The sequence below is a fragment of the Oncorhynchus gorbuscha genome, linkage group LG13, assembly GCF_021184085.1.
Source record: "Oncorhynchus gorbuscha isolate QuinsamMale2020 ecotype Even-year linkage group LG13, OgorEven_v1.0, whole genome shotgun sequence".
Lineage (NCBI taxonomy): Eukaryota > Metazoa > Chordata > Actinopteri > Salmoniformes > Salmonidae > Oncorhynchus > Oncorhynchus gorbuscha.
This window is the reverse complement of record NC_060185.1, coordinates 9,180,727-9,201,740: the sequence shown is the minus strand read 5'-3', so window position 1 is coordinate 9,201,740 and position 21,014 is coordinate 9,180,727. Positions and strand designations below refer to the sequence as shown.

Here is a 21,014-nt window from a genome sequence, read left to right as displayed (position 1 = left end):
CTACCAGACAGTGGGTTAACTGCTTCAGGGGCAGAATGACAGACTTTCACCTTGTCAGCTCGGGGGATCCAATCTTGCAACCTTACAGCTAACTAGTCCAACGCTCTAACCACCTGCCTCTCATTGCACTCCACGGGGAGCCTGCCTGTTACGCGAATGCAGTAAGAAGCCAAGGTAAGTTGCTAGCTAGCATTAAACTTATCTTAGAAAAAACAATTAATCAATCATAATCACTAGTTAACTGCACATGGTTGATGATATTACTAGTTTATCTAGCGTGTCCTGCGTTGCATATAATCGATGCAATGCTGGGGGATGATTTAACAAAAGCGCATTTGCAAAAAAGACACAATCGTTGGACGACTGTACCAAACCATAAACATCAATGCCGTTCTTAAAATCAAAACACAGAAGTATATATTTTTAAACGTGCATATTTAGCTAAAAGAAATCCAGGTTAGCAGGCTATATTAACCAGGTGAAATTGTGTCACTTCTCTTGCGTTCATTGCACGCAGAGTCAGGGTATATGCAACAGTTTGGGCAGCCTGGCTCGTTGCGAACTAATTTGCCAGAATTTTTCGTAATTATGACATAACATCGAAGGTTATGCAATGTAACAGGAATATTTAAACTTAGGGATGCCACCCGTTAGATAAAATACAGAACGATTCCGTATTTCACTGAAATAATAAACGTTTCGTTTTCGAAATGATCGTTTACGGATTCGACCATATTAATGACCAAAGACTCATATTTCTGTGTGTTATTATGTTATAATTAAGTCTATGATTTGATAGAGCAGTTTGACTGAGCATTGGTAGGCACCGGCAGCCTAATAAGCATTCATTCAAACAGCACTTTTGTGCATTTTGCCAGCAGCTCTTTGCAATGCTTCAAGCATTGTGTGGTTTATGACTTCAAGCCTATCAACTCCAGAGATTAGGCTGGTGTAACCGATGTGAAATCGCTAGCTAGTTAGCGGGGTTGCGCTAATAGCGTTTCAAATGTCACTCGCTCTGAGACTTGGAGTGGTTGTTCCCCTTGCTCTGCAAGGGCCGCGGCGTTTGTGGAGCGATGGGTAACGCTTCTTGGAGGGTGGCTGTTGTCGATGTGTTCCTGGTTCGAGCCCAGGTAGGGGCGAGGAGAGGGACAGAAGCTATACTGTTACACTGGCAAAACTAAAGTGCCTATAAGAATATCCTATAGTCAAAGGTTAATGAAATACAAATGGTATAGAGAGAAATAGTCCTATAAATACTATATTAACTACAACCTAAAACCTCTTACCTGGGAATATTGAAGTCTTATGTTAAAAGGAACCACCAACTTTCATATGTTCTGAGCAAGGAACTTAAACGTTAGCTTTCTTACATGGCACATATTGCACTTTTACTTTCTTCTCCAACACTTTTGTTTTTGCATTATTTAAACCAAATTGAACATGTTTCATTATTTATTTGAGGCTAAATTGATTTTTATTGATGTATTATATTAAGTTAAAATAAGTTAATTCAGTATTGTTGTAATTGTCACTATTACAAATAAATACAAAACAAATTCTGATTAATCGGTATAGGTTTTTTGGTCCTCCATTAATCGGTATCGGCTTTTTTTGGTCCTCCAATAATCGGTATCGGCGTTGAAAAATCAGAATCCGCCGACCTCTAGTTGAGTGTGAAAAGCCCAGCAGCGCTGCAGTTCTTGACACAAACTGGTGCGCCTGGCACCTACTACCAAATCCAGTTCAAAGACACTTAAATCTTTTGTCTTGTCCATTCACCCTCTGAATGGCACTGAATACACAATACATGTCTCAACTGTCTCAAGGCTTAAAAATCCTTCTTTAACTCGTCTCCTCCCCTTCATCTCCACTGATTGAAGTGGATTTAACAGGTGACATCGATAAGGGATCATATCTTTCACATGGATTCATGTCATAATGTTTTGTTACAGTCCGTGTATATTAACCACACACACACACAGTACACTATCCCACGAGGTTGACCTAATTATGCCATTACTCATTCAAATGAGACAACAACATTTAAAAAAGTAAAGCCTTAAATTCCCTTTGCACTTCCGACCATTATTTACCATTTTATATTCCCGGCACTGTAAAATATTGAAATGATAATTGCAGCCCAACTTCCCCTCGTCTCCTCCCCTCGCCCCCACACCATCCGCGGCCAAGCAGCTCACTTTTGATATAATATGCTAGGGTAAGTCCCAAATGCACCCTGTTCTCCTATATAGTACACTACTTTTGACCAGAGTCTACAATAGGGAATAGGGTGCCATTTTAGACAGAAACCAAGTGATTCAGGAGGAGGATGGTAATTTTCTCATCGATCCGTTGGTCCGTAGGCTAGGAGTTAGGAGCTAAGACACCCCCGCCTGCGTTGGCTGACCCTCCAAACGGCCCACAGCTTGTTAACTAGATGGAAATGTGGACAACTGGCTCCTTCTTTCACCATAAACTCAGTCTCTAGCTACGTAACGCAAACTTATACATAGCAAAGTGAAACTTTTCTAAAGAGGTTTCGGAGAACATAGGAGCGTAACATAACGTAGGACTGTAGCCTACATAACATGTGATAAAGGAGGCAAACTTATACATAACACAAATGTGTAAATAACCCCAAGTTGAATGTTCAGATAAGTCATGGGAGCACTTGAAGGGACTGATAACATATTGGTAAGAAATGTTTTATTTTTGACATGTAAGGAACAGGGCTGTGTTTGGCCAGCTCTCATAGGTTGTGTCCCAAATTGCACCCTATCCCTAAGGGAATACGGCTCCATTTGGCCAGCTCCTACACAGACGAAGCTATGATTCACATGCTGCTGTGGACTACAGATCATCTTAAAAGCGCTGTCGGACAAATGAATAGTATTTATCACATTAACGATGTACAAAGGATGTCCTCGCTCCTCACTAGCTCCAGCTGCCACGACAGCATCATCTGTACTGAACCGTCTCTATTGTAAAAGGGACAATCTGCAGTTCAAACAATAGCAAAGCGGACACCCCGCCACTGTTTTGGTAAACAGCTGAGGGATAGGGCTGGGGAATTATTTTTATTTTTAATTTTTTTAACCCCTTTTTCTCCCCAATTTCGTGGTGTCCAATTGTTTTAGTAGCTACTATCTTGTCTCATCGCTACAACTCCCGTACGGGCTCGGGAGAGACGAAGGTTGAAAGTCATGCGTCCTCCGATACACAACTCAACCAAGCCGCACTGCTTCTTAACACAGCGCACATCCAACTCGGAAGCCAGCCGCACCAATGTGTCGGAGGAAACACCGTGCGCCTGGCAACCTTGGTTAGCGCGCACTTCGCCGGCCTGGGGGAAATTAAACCACTCTCAAATTCATGGCCCTGTGGATGGTCCCAAGGACAGACCATCCATGATATCAAAATTAGGCTTGGGCGGTATACCGTATAATGGGATATTTGGAAATAGCCACGGGATGGCTTTTCAATACTGTCAATACTGTTTCAACTATTTTCTTTGATGTGTATATATATATATATATATTTTTTTTTTAGCTACTTTTTAAGTAAATACCTGCAGTCCACTTGTAAAATAGGAGATAAAGCATATTGCATTCTTCATTTCTTGTGAGTCACTGTTAAGCAGCACGATCTAATTACAGTATTAAATTCACAACTAAATGTTTGACAGCTAGATATCTTATAACTATTAAGTTAACGGTCTACAATGTGCTAAATGCGCTGCAGTTGTACTAACAGTAGTTAGCTATCTGGCTTGGATAGCTTCTTGCAAAATCAAGCATTTGGTAACAGCAGAGAATCCCCTCCTGGATCAAGAGCCTTGCTGTCTAATATTTGTTATGTGCGTGCAGCAAACTGTGAGATGCATTTTTGAGTTACTTGTATAACTTTATTAGCTAGTACGTCTGTCCTGCAAATAGTTTACGTCAGAAACTGTATAAAATGTTTGCAATGCGCTCGTTAGTATTTAGCTAGCATTCTCTATGGGATTTTACATATACTTGTTAGCATTGCTAACCTTTCAGATTACAGAGACACAGTGGGTTTTGAAAATACCTCTCCTTGTGTTCAGTGCCGGTACTACCAAACATCCCGAGATGGCACAAGGTCGGTATGAAGGTATGACAATCTGAATCCCGCCTAAACCTAATCCAAATTATATTTGTAACCATGTTTGGAGACCATACAGTGTTTGTTTACAATCACATTGTTTACAAACATTGAAGTAAAACTAGCTTATATTAAAAGGGTTCTGATGGAGTGTGACAGTTGAACTAAGCCCATGAGGCATTTATAAGTTATATTCTTCAAGAATCAACATGTACATATCATTAATATAGAAGTCCAAAAATGGATGTAGCAACTCCAGATTGCACCTTTAAATGGCTATAATTACAGCCTGATAGTTCAATCACCAGACTGCACTGTTCCCTGGTTGTCATTTTCCCAGACCCATGAATATCTATCTTCCTCCTTCTCAAAATAGCACCCTACATAGTGTGTATGAGCCCTGGTCAAACTCTACGGCTCTGTCCTGGCCCTGAAGGGAGGACATAACACTGCACTACACACACACACACACACACACACACAGGGGAAGATATGCAGCGGCTAACCCCCCCGCCCCCCCCTCCCCGGTGTGGCGTTAGCAAATTCGGTCCTCAAGGTGTGAGTCACCAACTCGCCAGCTCACCGGCTCGCAGCCATCCGTCCGGAAACTACGTAAACCCCTCCACTCCACTCCACTCCACTGCAAGTCCTTCCAGAAGATACTGACTGCATTACGGAGGCCACACACACACACACACACACACACACACACACACACACACACACACACACACACACACACACACACACACACACACACACACACACACACACACACACACACACACACACACACACACACACACACACACACCTGTCTTTCTTGGAGAAAGTACATGTTGTGCAACCAGGGAACCTCTAAAATTAGTTTCCATTGACTCCAGTGTGGTTATTAACTTTCCGTTGCTGTGCCAGCACAGTCAGCGACACAGATGACGTCTAATAGAGTCACTACATTATCAGCTGAGGAGCTCTCAGAGAGGGAGCGCGTATGTGTGTGTGTACTTACTGCACAGGCCGATGATGTGGCTGCTGTCTTCGTGGACAAACTTCTTAGTCACCGCCTCCTCCATGATCTGTTTCACCTGTACAGAGAGACACAGGATCATTATCGTCATTGAGATTAGCATCATTACCATCGTCATCATCGAAAATCATCATCGTCATTACCATCGTCATTACCATTACCACCGTCATCATCATTACCATCGTCATCATTACCATCGTCATTTCCATTACCATCGTCATCATCATTACCACCATCATCATTACCATCGTCGTCATCATCACTACCGTCATCACCATTACCATCATCATCGTCATTACCATCGTTGTCATCATTACCATCGTCATCGCCGTAATCATTACCATCGTCATCATCATTACCATCGTCATTGTCGTCATCATTACCATCGTCATTTCCATTACCATCGTCATCATCATTACCATAATCATCGTCATTACCATCGTCATTACTATTACCATCGTCGTCATCATCATTACCATCGTCATCATCATTACCATCGTCATCGTCATTACCATCGTCATTTCCATTACCATCGTCATCATCATTACCACCGTCATCATCATTACCATCATCATCGTCATTACTATCGTCATTACTATTACCATCGTCGCCCTCATTACCATCATCATCATTACCATCATCATCGTCATTACCATCGTCATTACTATTACCATCGTCGCCATCATCACCATCGTCATCATCATTACCATCGTCATTTCCATTACCATCGTCATCATCATTACCATCACCATCGTCATTACCACCGTCATTACTATTACCATCGTCATCATCATTACCATCACCATCGTCATTACCACCGTCATTACTATTACCATCGTCGCCATCATCATCATCGTCATCATTACCATCATCATCGTCGTCATCATTACCATTGTCATTTCTATTACCATCGCCATCATCATTACCATCATCATCGTCATCATCATTACCATCGTCATCGTCATTATCATCGTCATCATCATTACCATCGTCATCATCATTACCACCGTCATTGTCATCACCATCGTCATCGTCATTACCATCGTCGCCATCATCACCATCGTAGTCATCATTACCATCGTCATCGTCATTATCATCGTCATCATCATTACCATTGTCATCGTCATTACCATCATCATCGTCATTACCATCGTCATTACTATTACCATCGTCGTCATCATTGCCATGATCATCACCATTACCATCATCATCGTCATTAGATCGCCTTAGCAATCTCACTAGGATAAAGACCACCTCCATTCCTGTCATTACTGAAAGAGATCATGATACCTCACATCTCAAAATAGGGCTACTTAATGTTAGATCCCTTACTTCAAAGGCAATTATAGTCAATGAACTAATCACTGATCATAATCTTGATGTGATTGGCCTGACTGAAACATGGCTTAAGCCTGATGAATTTACTGTGTTAAATGAGGCCTCACCTCCTGGCTACACTAGTGACCATATCCCCCGTGCATCCCGCAAAGGCGGAGGTGTTGCTAACATTTACGATAGCAAATTTCAATTTACAACAAAAAAAAATGACGTTTTCGTCTTTTGAGCTTCTAGTCATGAAATCTATGCAGCCTACTCAATCACTTTTTATAGCTACTGTTTACAGGCCTCCTGGGCCATATACAGCGTTTCTCACTGAGTTCCCTGAATTCCTATCAGACCTTGTAGTCATTGCAGATAATATTCTAATCTTTGGTGACTTTAATATTCACATGGAAAAGTCCACAGACCCACTCCAAAAGGCTTTTGGAGCCATCATCGACTCAGTGGGTTTTGTCCAACATGTCTCTGGACCCACTCACTCTCACAGTCATACGCTGGACCTAGTTTTGTCCCATGGTATAAATGTTGTGGATCTTAATGTTTTTCCTCATAATCCTGGACTATCAGACCACCATTTTATTACGTTTGCAATTGCAACAAATAATCTGCTCAGACCCCAACCAAGGAACATCAAAAGTCGTGCTATAAATTCACAGACAACACAAAGATTCCTTGATGCCCTTCCAGACTCCCTCTGCCTACCCAAGGACGCCAGAGGACAAAAATCCGTTAACCACCTAACTGAGGATCTCAATTTAACCTTGCGCAATACCCTAGATGCAGTTGCACCCCTAAAAACTAAAAAAATGTCTCATAAGAAACTAGCTCCCTGGTACACAGAAAATACCCGAGCTCTGAAGCAAGCTTCCAGAAAATTGGAACGGAAATGGCGCCACACCAAACTGGAAGTCTTCCGACTAGCTTGGAAGGATGGTACCGTGCAGTACCGAAGAGCCCTTACTGCTGCTCGATCGTCCTATTTTTCTAACTTAATTGAGGAAAATAAGAACAATCCGAAATTCCTTTTTGATACTGTGGCAAAGCTAACTAAAAAGCAGCATTCCCCAAGAGAGGATGACTTGCACTTTAGCAGTGATAAATTCATGAACTTCTTTGAGGAAAAGATTATGATTATTAGAAAGCAAATTACGGACTCCTCTTTAAACCTGCGTATTCCTCCAAACCTCAGTTGTCCTGAGTCTGCACAACTCTGCCAGGACCTAGGATCAAGAGAGACGCTCAAGTGTTTTAGTACTATATCTCTTGACACAATGATGAAAATAATCATGGCCTCTAAACCTTCAAGCTGTATACTGGACCCTATTCCAACTAAACTACTGAAAGAGCTGCTTCCTGTGCTTGGCCCTCCTATGTTGAACATAATAAACGGCTCTCTATCCACTGGATGTGTACCAAACTCACTAAAAGTGGCAGTAATAAAGCCTCTCTCTATCGGCCTATATCGAATCTTCCATTCCTCTCAAAGATTTTAGAGAAGGCTGTTGCGCAGCAACTCACTGCCTTCCTGAAGACAAACAATGTATACGAAATGCTTCAGTCTGGTTTTAGACCCCATCATAGCACTGAGACGGCACTTGTGAAGGTGGTAAATGACATTTTGATGGCATCGGACCGAGGCTCTGCATCTGTCCTCGTGCTCCTAGACCTTAGTGCTGCTTTTGATACCATCGATCACCACATTCTTTTGGAGAGATTGGAAACCCAAATTGGTCTACACGGACATGTTCTGGCCTGGTTTAGGTCTTATCTGTCGGAAAGATATCAGTTTGTCTCTGTGAATGGTTTGTCCTCTGACAAATCAACTGTACATTTCGGTGTTCCTCAAGGTTCTGTTTTAGGACCACTATTGTTTTCACTATATATTTTACCTCTTGGGGATGTTATTCGAAAACATAATGTAAACTTTCACTGCTATGCGGATGACACACAGCTGTACATTTCAATGAAACATGGTGAAGCACCAAAATTGCCCTCGCTAGAAGCATGTGTTTCAGACATAAGGAAGTGGATGGCTGCAAACTTTCTACTATTAAACTCGGACAAAACAGAGATGCTTGTTCTAGGTCCCAAGAAACAAAGAGATCTTCTGTTGAATCTGACAATTAATCTTAATGGTTGTACAGTCGTCTCAAATAAAACTGTGAAGGACCTCGGCGTTACTCTGGACCCTGATCTCTCTTTTGAAGAACATATCAAGACCATTTCGAGGACAGCTTTTTTCCATCTACGTAACATTGCAAAAATCAGAAACTTTCTGTCCAAAAATGATGCAGAAAAATTAATCCATGCTTTTGTCACTTCTAGGTTAGACTACTGCAATGCTCTATTTTCCGGCTACCCGGATAAAGCACTAAATAAACTTCAGTTAGTGCTAAATACGGCTGCTAGAATCCTGACTAGAACCAAAAAATTGATCATATTACTCCAGTGCTAGCCTCTCTACACTGGCTTCCTGTCAAAGCAAGGGCTGATTTCAAGGTTTTACTGCTAACCTACAAAGCATTACATGGGCTTGCTCCTACCTACCTCTCTGATTTGGTCCTGCCGTACATACCTACACGTACGCTACGGTCACAAGACGCAGGCCTCCTAATTGTCCCTAGAATTTCTAAGCAAACAGCTGGAGGCAGGGCTTTCTCCTATAGAGCTCCATTTTTATGGAATGGTCTGCCTACCCATGTCAGAGACGCAAACTCGGTCTCAACCTTTAAGTCTTTACTGAAGACTCATCTCTTCAGTGGGTCATATGATTGAGTGTAGTCTGGCCCAGGAGTGGGAAGGTGAACGGAAAGGCTCTGGAGCAACGAACCGCCCTTGCTGTCTCTGCCTGGCCGGTTCCCCTTTTTCCACTGGGATTCTCTGCCTCTAACCCTGTTACGGGGGCTGAGTCACTGGCTTGCTGGGGCTCTCTCGTGCCGTCCCTGGGGCGGTGCGTCACCTGGGTGGGTTGATTCACTGTTGTGGTCGGCCTGTCTGGGTTTCCCCCCTTGGGTTGTACCGTGTCGGAGATCTTTGTGGGCTATACTCGGCCTTGTCTCAGGATGGTAAGTTGGTGGTTGAAGATTTCCCTCTAGTGGTGTGGGGGCTGTGCTTTGGCAAAGTGGGTGGGGTTATATCCTTCCTGTTTGGCCCTGTCCGGGGGTGTCCTCGGATGGGGCCACAGTGTCTCCTGACCCCTCCTGTCTCAGCCTCCAGTATTTATGCTGCAGTAGTTTATGTGTCGGGGGGCTAGGGTCAGTTTGTTTATCTGGAGTACTTCTCCTGTCCTATTCGGTGTCCTGTGTAAATCTAATTGTGCGTTCTCTAATTCTCTCCTTCTTTCTTTCTTTCTCTCTCTTGGAGGACCTGAGCCCTAGGACCATGCCCCAGGAATACCTGACATGATGACTCCTTGCTGTCCCCAGTCCACCTGGCCATGCTGCTGCTCCAGTTTCAACTGGCCTGGGCCCTAGGACCATGTCCCAGGACTACCTGACATGAGGACTCCTTGCTGTCCCCAGTCCACCTGGCCATGCTCCTGCTCCAGTTTCAACTGTTCTGCCTTACTATTATTCAACCATGCTGGTCATTTATGAACATTTGAACATCTTGGCCACGTTCTGTTATAATCTCCACCCGGCACAGCCAGAAGAGGACTGGCCACCCCACATGTGCTCTCTCTAATTCTCTCTTTCTTTCTCTCTCTCGGAGGACCTGAGCCCTAGGACCGTGCCCCAGGACTACCTGACATGATGGCTCCTTGCTGTCCCCAGTCCACCTGACTGTGCTGCTGCTCCAGTTTCAACTGTTCTGCCTTATTATTATTTGACCATGCTGGTCATTTATGAACATTTGAACATCTTGGTCATGTTCTGTTATAATCTCTACCCGGCACAGCCAGAAGAGGACTGGCCACCCCACATAGCCCGGTTCCTCTCTAGGTTTCTTCCTAGGTTTTGGCCTTCTAGGGAGTTTTTCCTAGCCACCGTGCTTTTACACCTGCATTGTTTGCTGTTTGGGGTTTTAGGCTGGGTTTCTGTACAGCACTTTGAGATATCAGCTGATGTACGAAGGGCTATATAAATAAATTTGATTTGATTTGATTTGATTACCATCATCATCGTCATTACCATCGTCATTACTATTACCATCGTCATCATCATTACCATCACCATTACCCTTACCATCGTCACCATCATTACCGTCGTCATTTCCATTACCATCGTCATCACCATTACCCTTACCATTGTCATCATCATTACCGTCATCATCATTACCGTCGTCATTTCCATTACCATCGTCATCATCATTACCATCGTCATCGTCATTACCATCGTCACTTCCATTACCATCGTCATCATCATTACCACCATCATTATCATTACCATCATCATCGTCATTACTGTCCTTCTGTAGCTCAGTTGGTAGAGCATGGCGCTTGTAACGCCAGGGTAGTGGGTTCGATCCCCGGGACCACCCATACGTAGAATGTATGCACACATGACTGTAAGTCGCTTTGGATAAAAGCGTCTGCTAAATGGCATATATTATTATTATATTATATTATTATATTATTATTATTATATTATCGTCATTACTATTACCATCTTCGCCATCATTACCATCATCATCATTACCATCATCATCGTCATTACCATCGTCATTACTATTACCATCGTCGCCATCATCACCATCGTCATCATCATTACCATCGTCATCGTCGTCATCATTACCATCGTCATTTCCATTACCATCGTCATCATCATTACCATCATCATCGTCATTACCATCGTTATTACTATTACCATCGTCGTCATCATCATTACCATCATCATCGTCATTACCATCATCGCCATCATCATTACCATCGTCATCATTACCATCGTCATTTCTATTACCATCGTCATCATCATTACCATCATCATCGTCATTACCATCGTCATCGTCATTACCATCATCATCGTCATTACCATCGTCATCATCATTACCATCATCATCGTCATTACCATCATCATCGTCATTACCATCGTCAACATCATTACCATCATCATCGTCATTACCATCGTCGTTACCATCGTCGCCATCATCACCATCGTCGTCATCATTACCATCGTCATTACTATTACCATCGTCGTCATTTCCATTACCATCATCACCATTACCCTTACCATCATCATTTACATTACCATCGTCATCACCATTACCCTTACCATCGTCATCATCATTAATGTCGTCATTTCCATTACTATCGTCATCACCATTACCCTTACCATCGTCATCATCATTACTGTTGTCATTTCCATTACTATCGTCATCACCATTACCCTTACCATCGTCATCATCATTAATGTCGTCATTTCCATTACCATCATCATCACCATTACCCTTACCATCGTCATTTACATTACCATCGTCATCACCATTACCCTTACCATCGTCATCATCATTACCGTCGTCATTTCCATTACCATCATCATCGTCATTACCATCATTACCATTGTCATCATCCATCATTATAATCAAACCAATCCTTATCACCTCGAATATGTGGCATAGACCTTATAAAGGTCAAAAATCGATCTGTGCCTCGACACAATCCTGTCTCGGAGCTCAACAGACAATTCCTTCGACCTCATGTCTTGGTTTTAGCTCTGACATGCACTGTCAACCATAGGACCTTTATAAAGACAAGTGTGTTAATTTCCAAATCATGACCAATCAATTGAATTTACCACAGGTGGATTCCAATCAAGTTGTAGAAAAAAATCTCGAGGACGATCAATGTAAACAAGACATTTATTGAATCCGTTTTAGATTAAGACTGTAACGTAACAAAATGTGGAAAAAGTCAAAAGGGTCTAAATTATTTCCGAATGCTCTGTATATATTTTTTGTTTGTTAAATAAATATATAAAGTATAATAGAGGTGACGGTGTTGGAAATGTATGTGGCTGTTGATCTGCTTCTGTCCTGTAGGTAGCATAGTGTGCTCTTTTCAATTGATGGGTCCCGGTCTCCAGGGGGACTTGTAGGTAGCATAGTGTGCTCTTTTCAATTGATGGGTCCCGGTCTCCAGGGGGACTTGTAGGTAGCATAGTGTGCTCTTTTCAATTGATGGGTCCCGGTCTCCAGGGGGACTTGTAGGTAGCATAGTGTGCTCTTTTCAATTGATGGGTCCCGGTCTCCAGGGGGACTTGTAGGTAGCATAGTGTGCTCTTTTCAATTGATGGGTCCCGGTCTCCAGGGGGACTTGTAGGTAGCATAGTGTGCTCTTTTCAATTGATGGGTCCCGGTCTCCAGGGGGACTTGTAGGTAGCATAGTGTGCTCTTTTCAATTGATGGGTCCCGGTCTCCAGGGGGACTTATAGGTAGCATAGTGTGCTCTTTTCAATTGGGGGGGGGACTTGTAGGTAGCGTAGTGTGCTCTTTTCAATTGATGGGTCCCGGTCTCCAGGGGGACTTGTAGGTAGCATAGTGTGCTCTTTTCAATTGATGGGTCCCGGTCTCCAGGGGGACTTGTAGGTAGCATAGTGTGCTCTTTTCAATTGATGGGTCCCGGTCTCCGGGGGGGACTTGGGTTCCGGGTGGGCAGGGATGGTCTGCCGGTCACTGGGACGACAAACCAACTTGGGATGGGGGGAGGGTTTTAGTGGGTAACGGAGAACAATTGGAGGTTTAATCTGTACAGCTATATGGACACTTTTTAAGGATAAGTTTAACAAACATATATTATGATAAATAGATCTGAAACGTGTATCTCATTATGGTAGGTGGTGAAATAAGTATAGCCAATTATAATTGTAACGGCTTAGCAGATAGTAAGAAAAGACGATCAGTATTTACCTGAATAGAAGAGAAGGAATATAATATCTATTGTTTACAGGAAACTCGGTCAACAATTTTAGATGAAGTTTTGTGGAAAAAGGACTGGGGGAGGGGGGGGGTGAAAAATACTTCTCCTATGTGCAAAGAAACTCAAATGGGGTGATGATATTGATTAACAATCATTTTGATCCGAATGTGCAAACTATCCAAACAGATATGCAAGGTAGATGGATCATTTTAAATATGTTATTGAACTATGAACAGATTTGGCTCATTAATCTATACAGTCCAAATAATGATGATCCACGGTTCTTTGAAAATATATATAAGAATTGATCAACTCTACAAGCAATGAAATACTATTATTATGGTGGGAGATTATAATATGGTTTTAAATACCTCTATGGACCGTAAAGGAAATCACACTACAAACTATCACCCTCAGGCACTTTATGAATGTCATGTATATATTGGAATTAGTGGATATGTGGAGGCTTAAATACCCTGACCTAGTGAGATATACATGGAGGAGGTTTAATACCCTGACCTAGTGACAGATACATGGAGGAGGTTTAATACCCTGACCTAGTGAGAGATACATGGAGGAGGCTTAATACCCTGACCTAGTGAGAGATACATGGAGGAGGTTTAATACCCTGACCTAGTGAGAGATACATGGAGGATGTTTAATATCCTGACCTAGTGAGAGATACATGGAGGAGGTTTAATATCCTGACCTAGTGAGATATACTTGGAGGAGGTTTAATACCCTGACCTAGTGAGAGATACATGGAGGAGGTTTAATACCCTGACCTAGTGAGAGATACATGGAGGAGGTTTAATACCCTGACCTAGTGAGAGATACATGGAGGAGGCTTAATACCCTGACCTAGTGAGAGATACATGGAGGAGGTTTAATACCCTGACCTAGTGAGAGATACATGGAGGAGGTTTAATACCCTGACCTAGTGAGAGATACATGGAGGAGGTTTAATACCCTGACCTAGTGAGAGATACATGGAGGATGTTTAATATCCTGACCTAGTGAGAGATACATGGAGGAGGTTTAATATCCTGACCTAGTGAGAGATACATGGAGGTTTAATATCCTGACCTAGTGAGAGATACATGGAGACGGTTTAATATCCTGACCTAGTGAGATATACATGCAGGATGTTTAATATCCTGACCTAGTGAGAGATACATGGAGGATGTTTAATACCCTGACCTAGTGAGAGATACATGGAGGAGGTTTAATACCCTGACCTAGTGAGAGATACATGGAGGTTTAATACCCTGACCTAGTGAGAGATACATGGAGGAGGTTTAATACCCTGACCTAGTGAGATATACATGGAGGAGGTTTAATACCCTGACCTAGTGAGATATACATGGAGAATTAATACCCTGACCTAGTGAGAGATACATGGAGGAGGTTTAATACCCTGACCTAGTGAGATATACATGGAGGAGGTTTAATACCCTGACCTAGTGAGATATACATGGAGAATTAATACCCTGACCTAGTGAGAGATACATGGAGGAGGTTTAATACCCTGACCTAGTGAGAGATACATGGAGGAGGTTTAATATCCTGACCTAGTGAAGTCGCTCTGGATAAGAGCGTCTGCTAAATGACTTAAATGTAAATGTAAATATACATGGAGGAGGTTTAATATCCTGACCTAGTGAGAGATACATGGAGGATGTTTAATACCCTGACCTAGTGAGATATACATGGAGGAGGTTTAATATCCTGACCTAGTGAGAGATACATGGAGGAGGTTTAATACCCTGACCTAGTGAGAGATACATGGAGGAGGTTTAATACCCTGACCTAGTAAGATATACATGGAGGAGGTTTAATACCCTGACCTAGTGAGAGATACATGGAGGAGGTTTAATACCCTGACCTAGTGAGAGATACATGGAGGAGGATTAATGCCCTGACCTAGTGAGATATACATGGAGGAGGTTTAATATCCTGACCTAGTGATAGATACATGGAGGTTTAATATCCTGACCTAGTGAGATATACATGGAGGATGTTTAATATCCTGACCTAGTGAGAGATATATGGAGGATGTTTAATACCCTGACCTAGTGAGAGATACATGGAGGAGGTTTAATACCCTGACCTAGTGAGAGATACATGGAGGTTTAATACCCTGACCTAGTGAGAGATACATGGAGGAGGTTTAATACCCTGACCTAGTGAGATATACATGGAGGAGGTTTAATACCCTGACCTAGTGAGATATACATGGAGAATTAATACCCTGACCTAGTGAGAGATACATGGAGGAGGTTTAATACCCTGACCTAGTGAGATATACATGGAGGAGGTTTAATACCCTGACCTAGTGAGATATACATGGAGAATTAATACCCTGACCTAGTGAGAGATACATGGAGGAGGTTTAATACCCTGACCTAGTGAGAGATACATGGAGGAGGTTTAATATCCTGACCTAGTGAAGTCGCTCTGGATAAGAGCGTCTGCTAAATGACTTAAATGTAAATGTAAATATACATGGAGGAGGTTTAATATCCTGACCTAGTGAGAGATACATGGAGGATGTTTAATACCCTGACCTAGTGAGATATACATGGAGGAGGTTTAATATCCTGACCTAGTGAGAGATACATGGAGGAGGTTTAATACCCTGACCTAGTGAGAGATACATGGAGGTTTAATACCCTGACCTAGTGAGAGATACATGGAGGAGGTTTAATACCCTGACCTAGTGAGAGATACATGGAGGTTTAATATCCTGACCTAGTGAGAGATACATGGAGGTTTAATACCCTGACCTAGTGAGAGATACATGAAGGAGGTTTAATACCCTGACCTAGTGAGAGATACATGGAGGTTTAATACCCTGACCTAGTGAGAGATACATGGAGGAGGTTTAATACCCTGACCTAGTGAGAGATACATGGAGGAGGTTTAATATCCTGACCTAGTGAAGTCGCTCTGGATAAGAGCGTCTGCTAAATGACTTAAATGTAAATGTAAATATACATGGAGGAGGTTTAATATCCTGACCTAGTGAGAGATACATGGAGGATGTTTAATACCCTGACCTAGTGAGATATACATGGAGGAGGTTTAGTACCCTGACCTAGTGAGAGATACATGGAGGATGTTTAATACTCTGACCTAGTGAGATATACATGGAGGAGGTTTAATACCTGACCTAGTGAGATATACATGGAGGAGGCTTAATACCCTGACCTAGTGAGATATACATGGAGGAGGTTTAATATCCTGACCTAGTGAGATATACATGGAGGAGGTTTAATATCCTGACCTAGTGAAGTCGCTCTGGATAAGAGCGTCTGCTAAATGACTTAAATGTAAATGTAAATATACATGGAGGAGGTTTAATACCCTGACCTAGTGAGAGATACATGGAGGATGTTTAATACCCTGACCTAGTGAGAGATACATGGAGGAGGTTTAATATCCTTACCTAGTGATAGATACATGGAGGTTTAATATCCTGACCTAGTGAGATATACATGGAGGATGTTTAATATCCTGACCTAGTGAGAGATATATGGAGGATGTTTAATACCCTGACCTAGTGAGAGATACATGGAGGAGGTTTAATACCCTGACCTAGTGAGAGATACATGGAGGTTTAATACCCTGACCTAGTGAGAGATACATGGAGGAGGTTTAATACCCTGACCTAGTGAGATATACATGGAGGAGGTTTAATACCCTGACCTAGTGAGATATACATGGAGAATTAATACCCTGACCTAGTGAGAGATACATGGAGGAGGTTTAATACCTGACCTAGTGAGATATACATGGAGGAGGTTTAATACCCTGACCTAGTGAGATATACATGGAGAATTAATACCCTGACCTAGTGAGAGATACATGGAGGAGGTTTAATACCCTGACCTAGTGAGAGATACATGGAGGAGGTTTAATATCCTGACCTAGTGAAGTCGCTCTGGATAAGAGCGTCTGCTAAATGACTTAAATGTAAATGTAAATATACATGGAGGAGGTTTAATATCCTGACCTAGTGAGAGATACATGGAGGATGTTTAATACCCTGACCTAGTGAGATATACATGGAGGAGGTTTAATATCCTGACCTAGTGAGAGATACATGGAGGAGGTTTAATACCCTGACCTAGTGAGAGATACATGGAGGTTTAATACCCTGACCTAGTGAGAGATACATGGAGGAGGTTTAATACCCTGACCTAGTGAGAGATACATGGAGGTTTAATATCCTGACCTAGTGAGAGATACATGGAGGTTTAATACCCTGACCTAGTGAGAGATACATGAAGGAGGTTTAATACCCTGACCTAGTGAGAGATACATGGAGGTTTAATACCCTGACCTAGTGAGAGATACATGGAGGAGGTTTAATACCCTGACCTAGTGAGAGATACATGGAGGAGGTTTAATATCCTGACCTAGTGAAGTCGCTCTGGATAAGAGCGTCTGCTAAATGACTTAAATGTAAATGTAAATATACATGGAGGAGGTTTAATATCCTGACCTAGTGAGAGATACATGGAGGATGTTTAATACCCTGACCTAGTGAGATATACATGGAGGAGGTTTAGTACCCTGACCTAGTGAGAGATACATGGAGGATGTTTAATACTCTGACCTAGTGAGATATACATGGAGGAGGTTTAATACCCTGACCTAGTGAGATATACATGGAGGAGGCTTAATACCCTGACCTAGTGAGATATACATGGAGGAGGTTTAATATCCTGACCTAGTGAGATATACATGGAGGAGGTTTAATATCCTGACCTAGTGAAGTCGCTCTGGATAAGAGCGTCTGCTAAATGACTTAAATGTAAATGTAAATATACATGGAGGAGGTTTAATATCCTGACCTGGTGAGAGATACATGGAGGATGTTTAATACCCTGACCTAGTGAGAGATACATGGAGGATGTTTAATACCCTGACCTAGTGAGAGATACATGGAGGAGGTTTAATACACTGACCTAGTGAGATATACATGGAGGAGGTTTAATACCCTGACCTAGTGAGAGATACATGGAGGAGGTTTAATACCCTGACCTAGTGAGAGATACATGGAGGAGGTTTAATACCCTGACCTAGTGAGAGATACATGGAGGAGGTTTAATACCCTGACCTAGTGAGAGATACATGGAGGTTTAATACCCTGACCTAGTGAGAGATACATGGAGGAGGTTTAATACCCTGACCTAGTGAGAGATACATGGAGGTTTAATATCCTGACCTAGTGAGAGATACATGGAGGTTTAATACCCTGACCTAGTGAGAGATACATGGAGGAGGTTTAATACCCTGACCTAGTGAGAGATACATGGAGGTTTAATACCCTGACCTAGTGAGAGATACATGGAGGAGGTTTAATACCCTAACCTAGTGAGAGATACATGGAGGAGGTTTAATACCCTGACCTAGTGAGAGATACATGGAGGATGTTTAATATCCTGACCTAGTGAGAGATACATGGAGGAGGTTTAATATCCTGACCTAGTGAGAGATACATGGAGGAGGTTTAATACCCTGACCTAGTGAGAGATACATGGAGGTTTAATACCCTGACCTAGTGAGAGATACATGGAGGAGGTTTAATACCCTGACCTAGTGAGAGATACATGGAGGTTTAATATCCTGACCTAGTGAGAGATACATGAAGGAGGTTTAATACCCTGACCTAGTGAGAGATACATGGAGGTTTAATACCCTGACCTAGTGAGAGATACATGGAGGAGGTTTAATACCCTGACCTAGTGAGAGATACATGGAGGAGGTTTAATATCCTGACCTAGTGAAGTCGCTCTGGATAAGAGCGTCTGCTAAATGACTTAAATGTAAATGTAAATATACATGGAGGAGGTTTAATATCCTGACCTAGTGAGAGATACATGGAGGATGTTTAATACCCTGACCTAGTGAGATATACATGGAGGAGGTTTAGTACCCTGACCTAGTGAGAGATACATGGAGGATGTTTAATACTCTGACCTAGTGAGATATACATGGAGGAGGTTTAATACCCTGACCTAGTGAGATATACATGGAGGAGGCTTAATACCCTGACCTAGTGAGAGATACATGGAGGAGGTTTAATACCCTGACCTAGTGAGATATACATGGAGGAGGCTTAATACCCTGACCTAGTGAGATATACATGGAGGAGGTTTAATATCCTGAACTAGTGAGATATACATGGAGGAGGTTTAATATCCTGACCTAGTGAAGTCGCTCTGGATAAGAGCGTCTGCTAAATGACTTAAATGTAAATGTAAATATACATGGAGGAGGTTTAATATCCTGACCTGGTGAGAGATACATGGAGGATGTTTAATACCCTGACCTAGTGAGAGATACATGGAGGATGTTTAATACCCTGACCTAGTGAGAGATACATGGAGGAGGTTTAATACCCTGACCTAGTGAGATATACATGGAGGAGGTTTAATACCCTGACCTAGTGAGAGATACATGGAGGAGGTTTAATACCCTGACCTAGTGAGAGATACATGGAGGAGGTTTAATACCCTGACCTAGTGAGAGATACATGGAGGAGGTTTAATACCCTGACCTAGTGAGAGATACATGGAGGTTTAATACCCTGACCTAGTGAGAGATACATGGAGGAGGTTTAATACCCTGACCTAGTGAGAGATACATGGAGGTTTAATATCCTGACCTAGTGAGAGATACATGGAGGTTTAATACCCTGACCTAGTGAGAGATACATGGAGGAGGTTTAATACCCTGACCTAGTGAGAGATACATGGAGGTTTAATACCCTGACCTAGTGAGAGATACATGGAGGAGGTTTAATACCCTGACCTAGTGAGAGATACATGGAGGAGGTTTAATACCCTGACCTAGTGAGATATACATGGAGGAGGTTTAATATCCTGACCTAGTGAGAGATACATGGAGGATGTTTAATACCCTGACCTAGTGAGATATACATGGAGGACGTTTAATACCCTGACCTAGTGAAGTCGCTCTGGATAAGAGCGTCTGCTAAATGACTTAAATGTAAATGTAAATATACATGGAGGAGGTTTAATACCCTGACCTAGTGAGAGATACATGGAGGAGGTTTAATATCCTGACCTAGTGAAGTCGCTCTGGATAAGAGCGTCTGCTAAATGACTTAAATGTAAATGTAAATATACATGGAGGAGGTTTAATATCCTGACCTAGTGAGAGATACATGGAGGATGTTTAATACCCTGACCTAGTGAGATATACATGGAGGAGGTTTAATATCCTGACCTAGTGAGAGATACATGGAGGAGGTTTAATACCCTGACCTAGTGAGAGATACATGGAGGTGTAATACCCTGACCTAGTGAGAGATACATGGAGGAGGTTTAATACCCTGACCTAGTGAGAGATACATGGAGGTTTAATATCCTGACCTAGTGAGAGATACATGGAGGTTTAATACCCTGACCTAGTGAGAGATACATGAAGGAGGTTTAATACCTGACCTAGTGAGAGATACATGGAGGTTTAATACCCTGACCTAGTATACATGAGAGATACATGGAGGAGGTTTTAATACCTGACCTAGTGAGAGATACATGGAGGAGGTTTAATATCCTGACCTAGTGAAGTCGCTCTGGATAAGAGCGTCTGCTAAATGACTTAAATGTAAATGTAAATATACATGGAGGA

The 21,014-nt window shown here is 42.3% G+C and overlaps 1 protein-coding gene across 3 annotated transcripts in view; it reads right to left on the bottom strand.

Annotated features, from left to right (window-relative positions):
* Positions 1 to 21,014, bottom strand: part of LOC123992488 (small G protein signaling modulator 2-like) — a 210,185-nt gene that overhangs the window by 164,940 nt on the left and 24,231 nt on the right. For all 3 annotated transcript variants that reach the window (XM_046293656.1, XM_046293657.1, XM_046293658.1), the window contains exon 2: positions 5,138 to 5,213. In XM_046293656.1, coding sequence (XP_046149612.1) covers positions 5,138 to 5,213 — 76 coding nt within the window. The remainder of the gene's footprint in view (positions 1 to 5,137; positions 5,214 to 21,014) is intronic.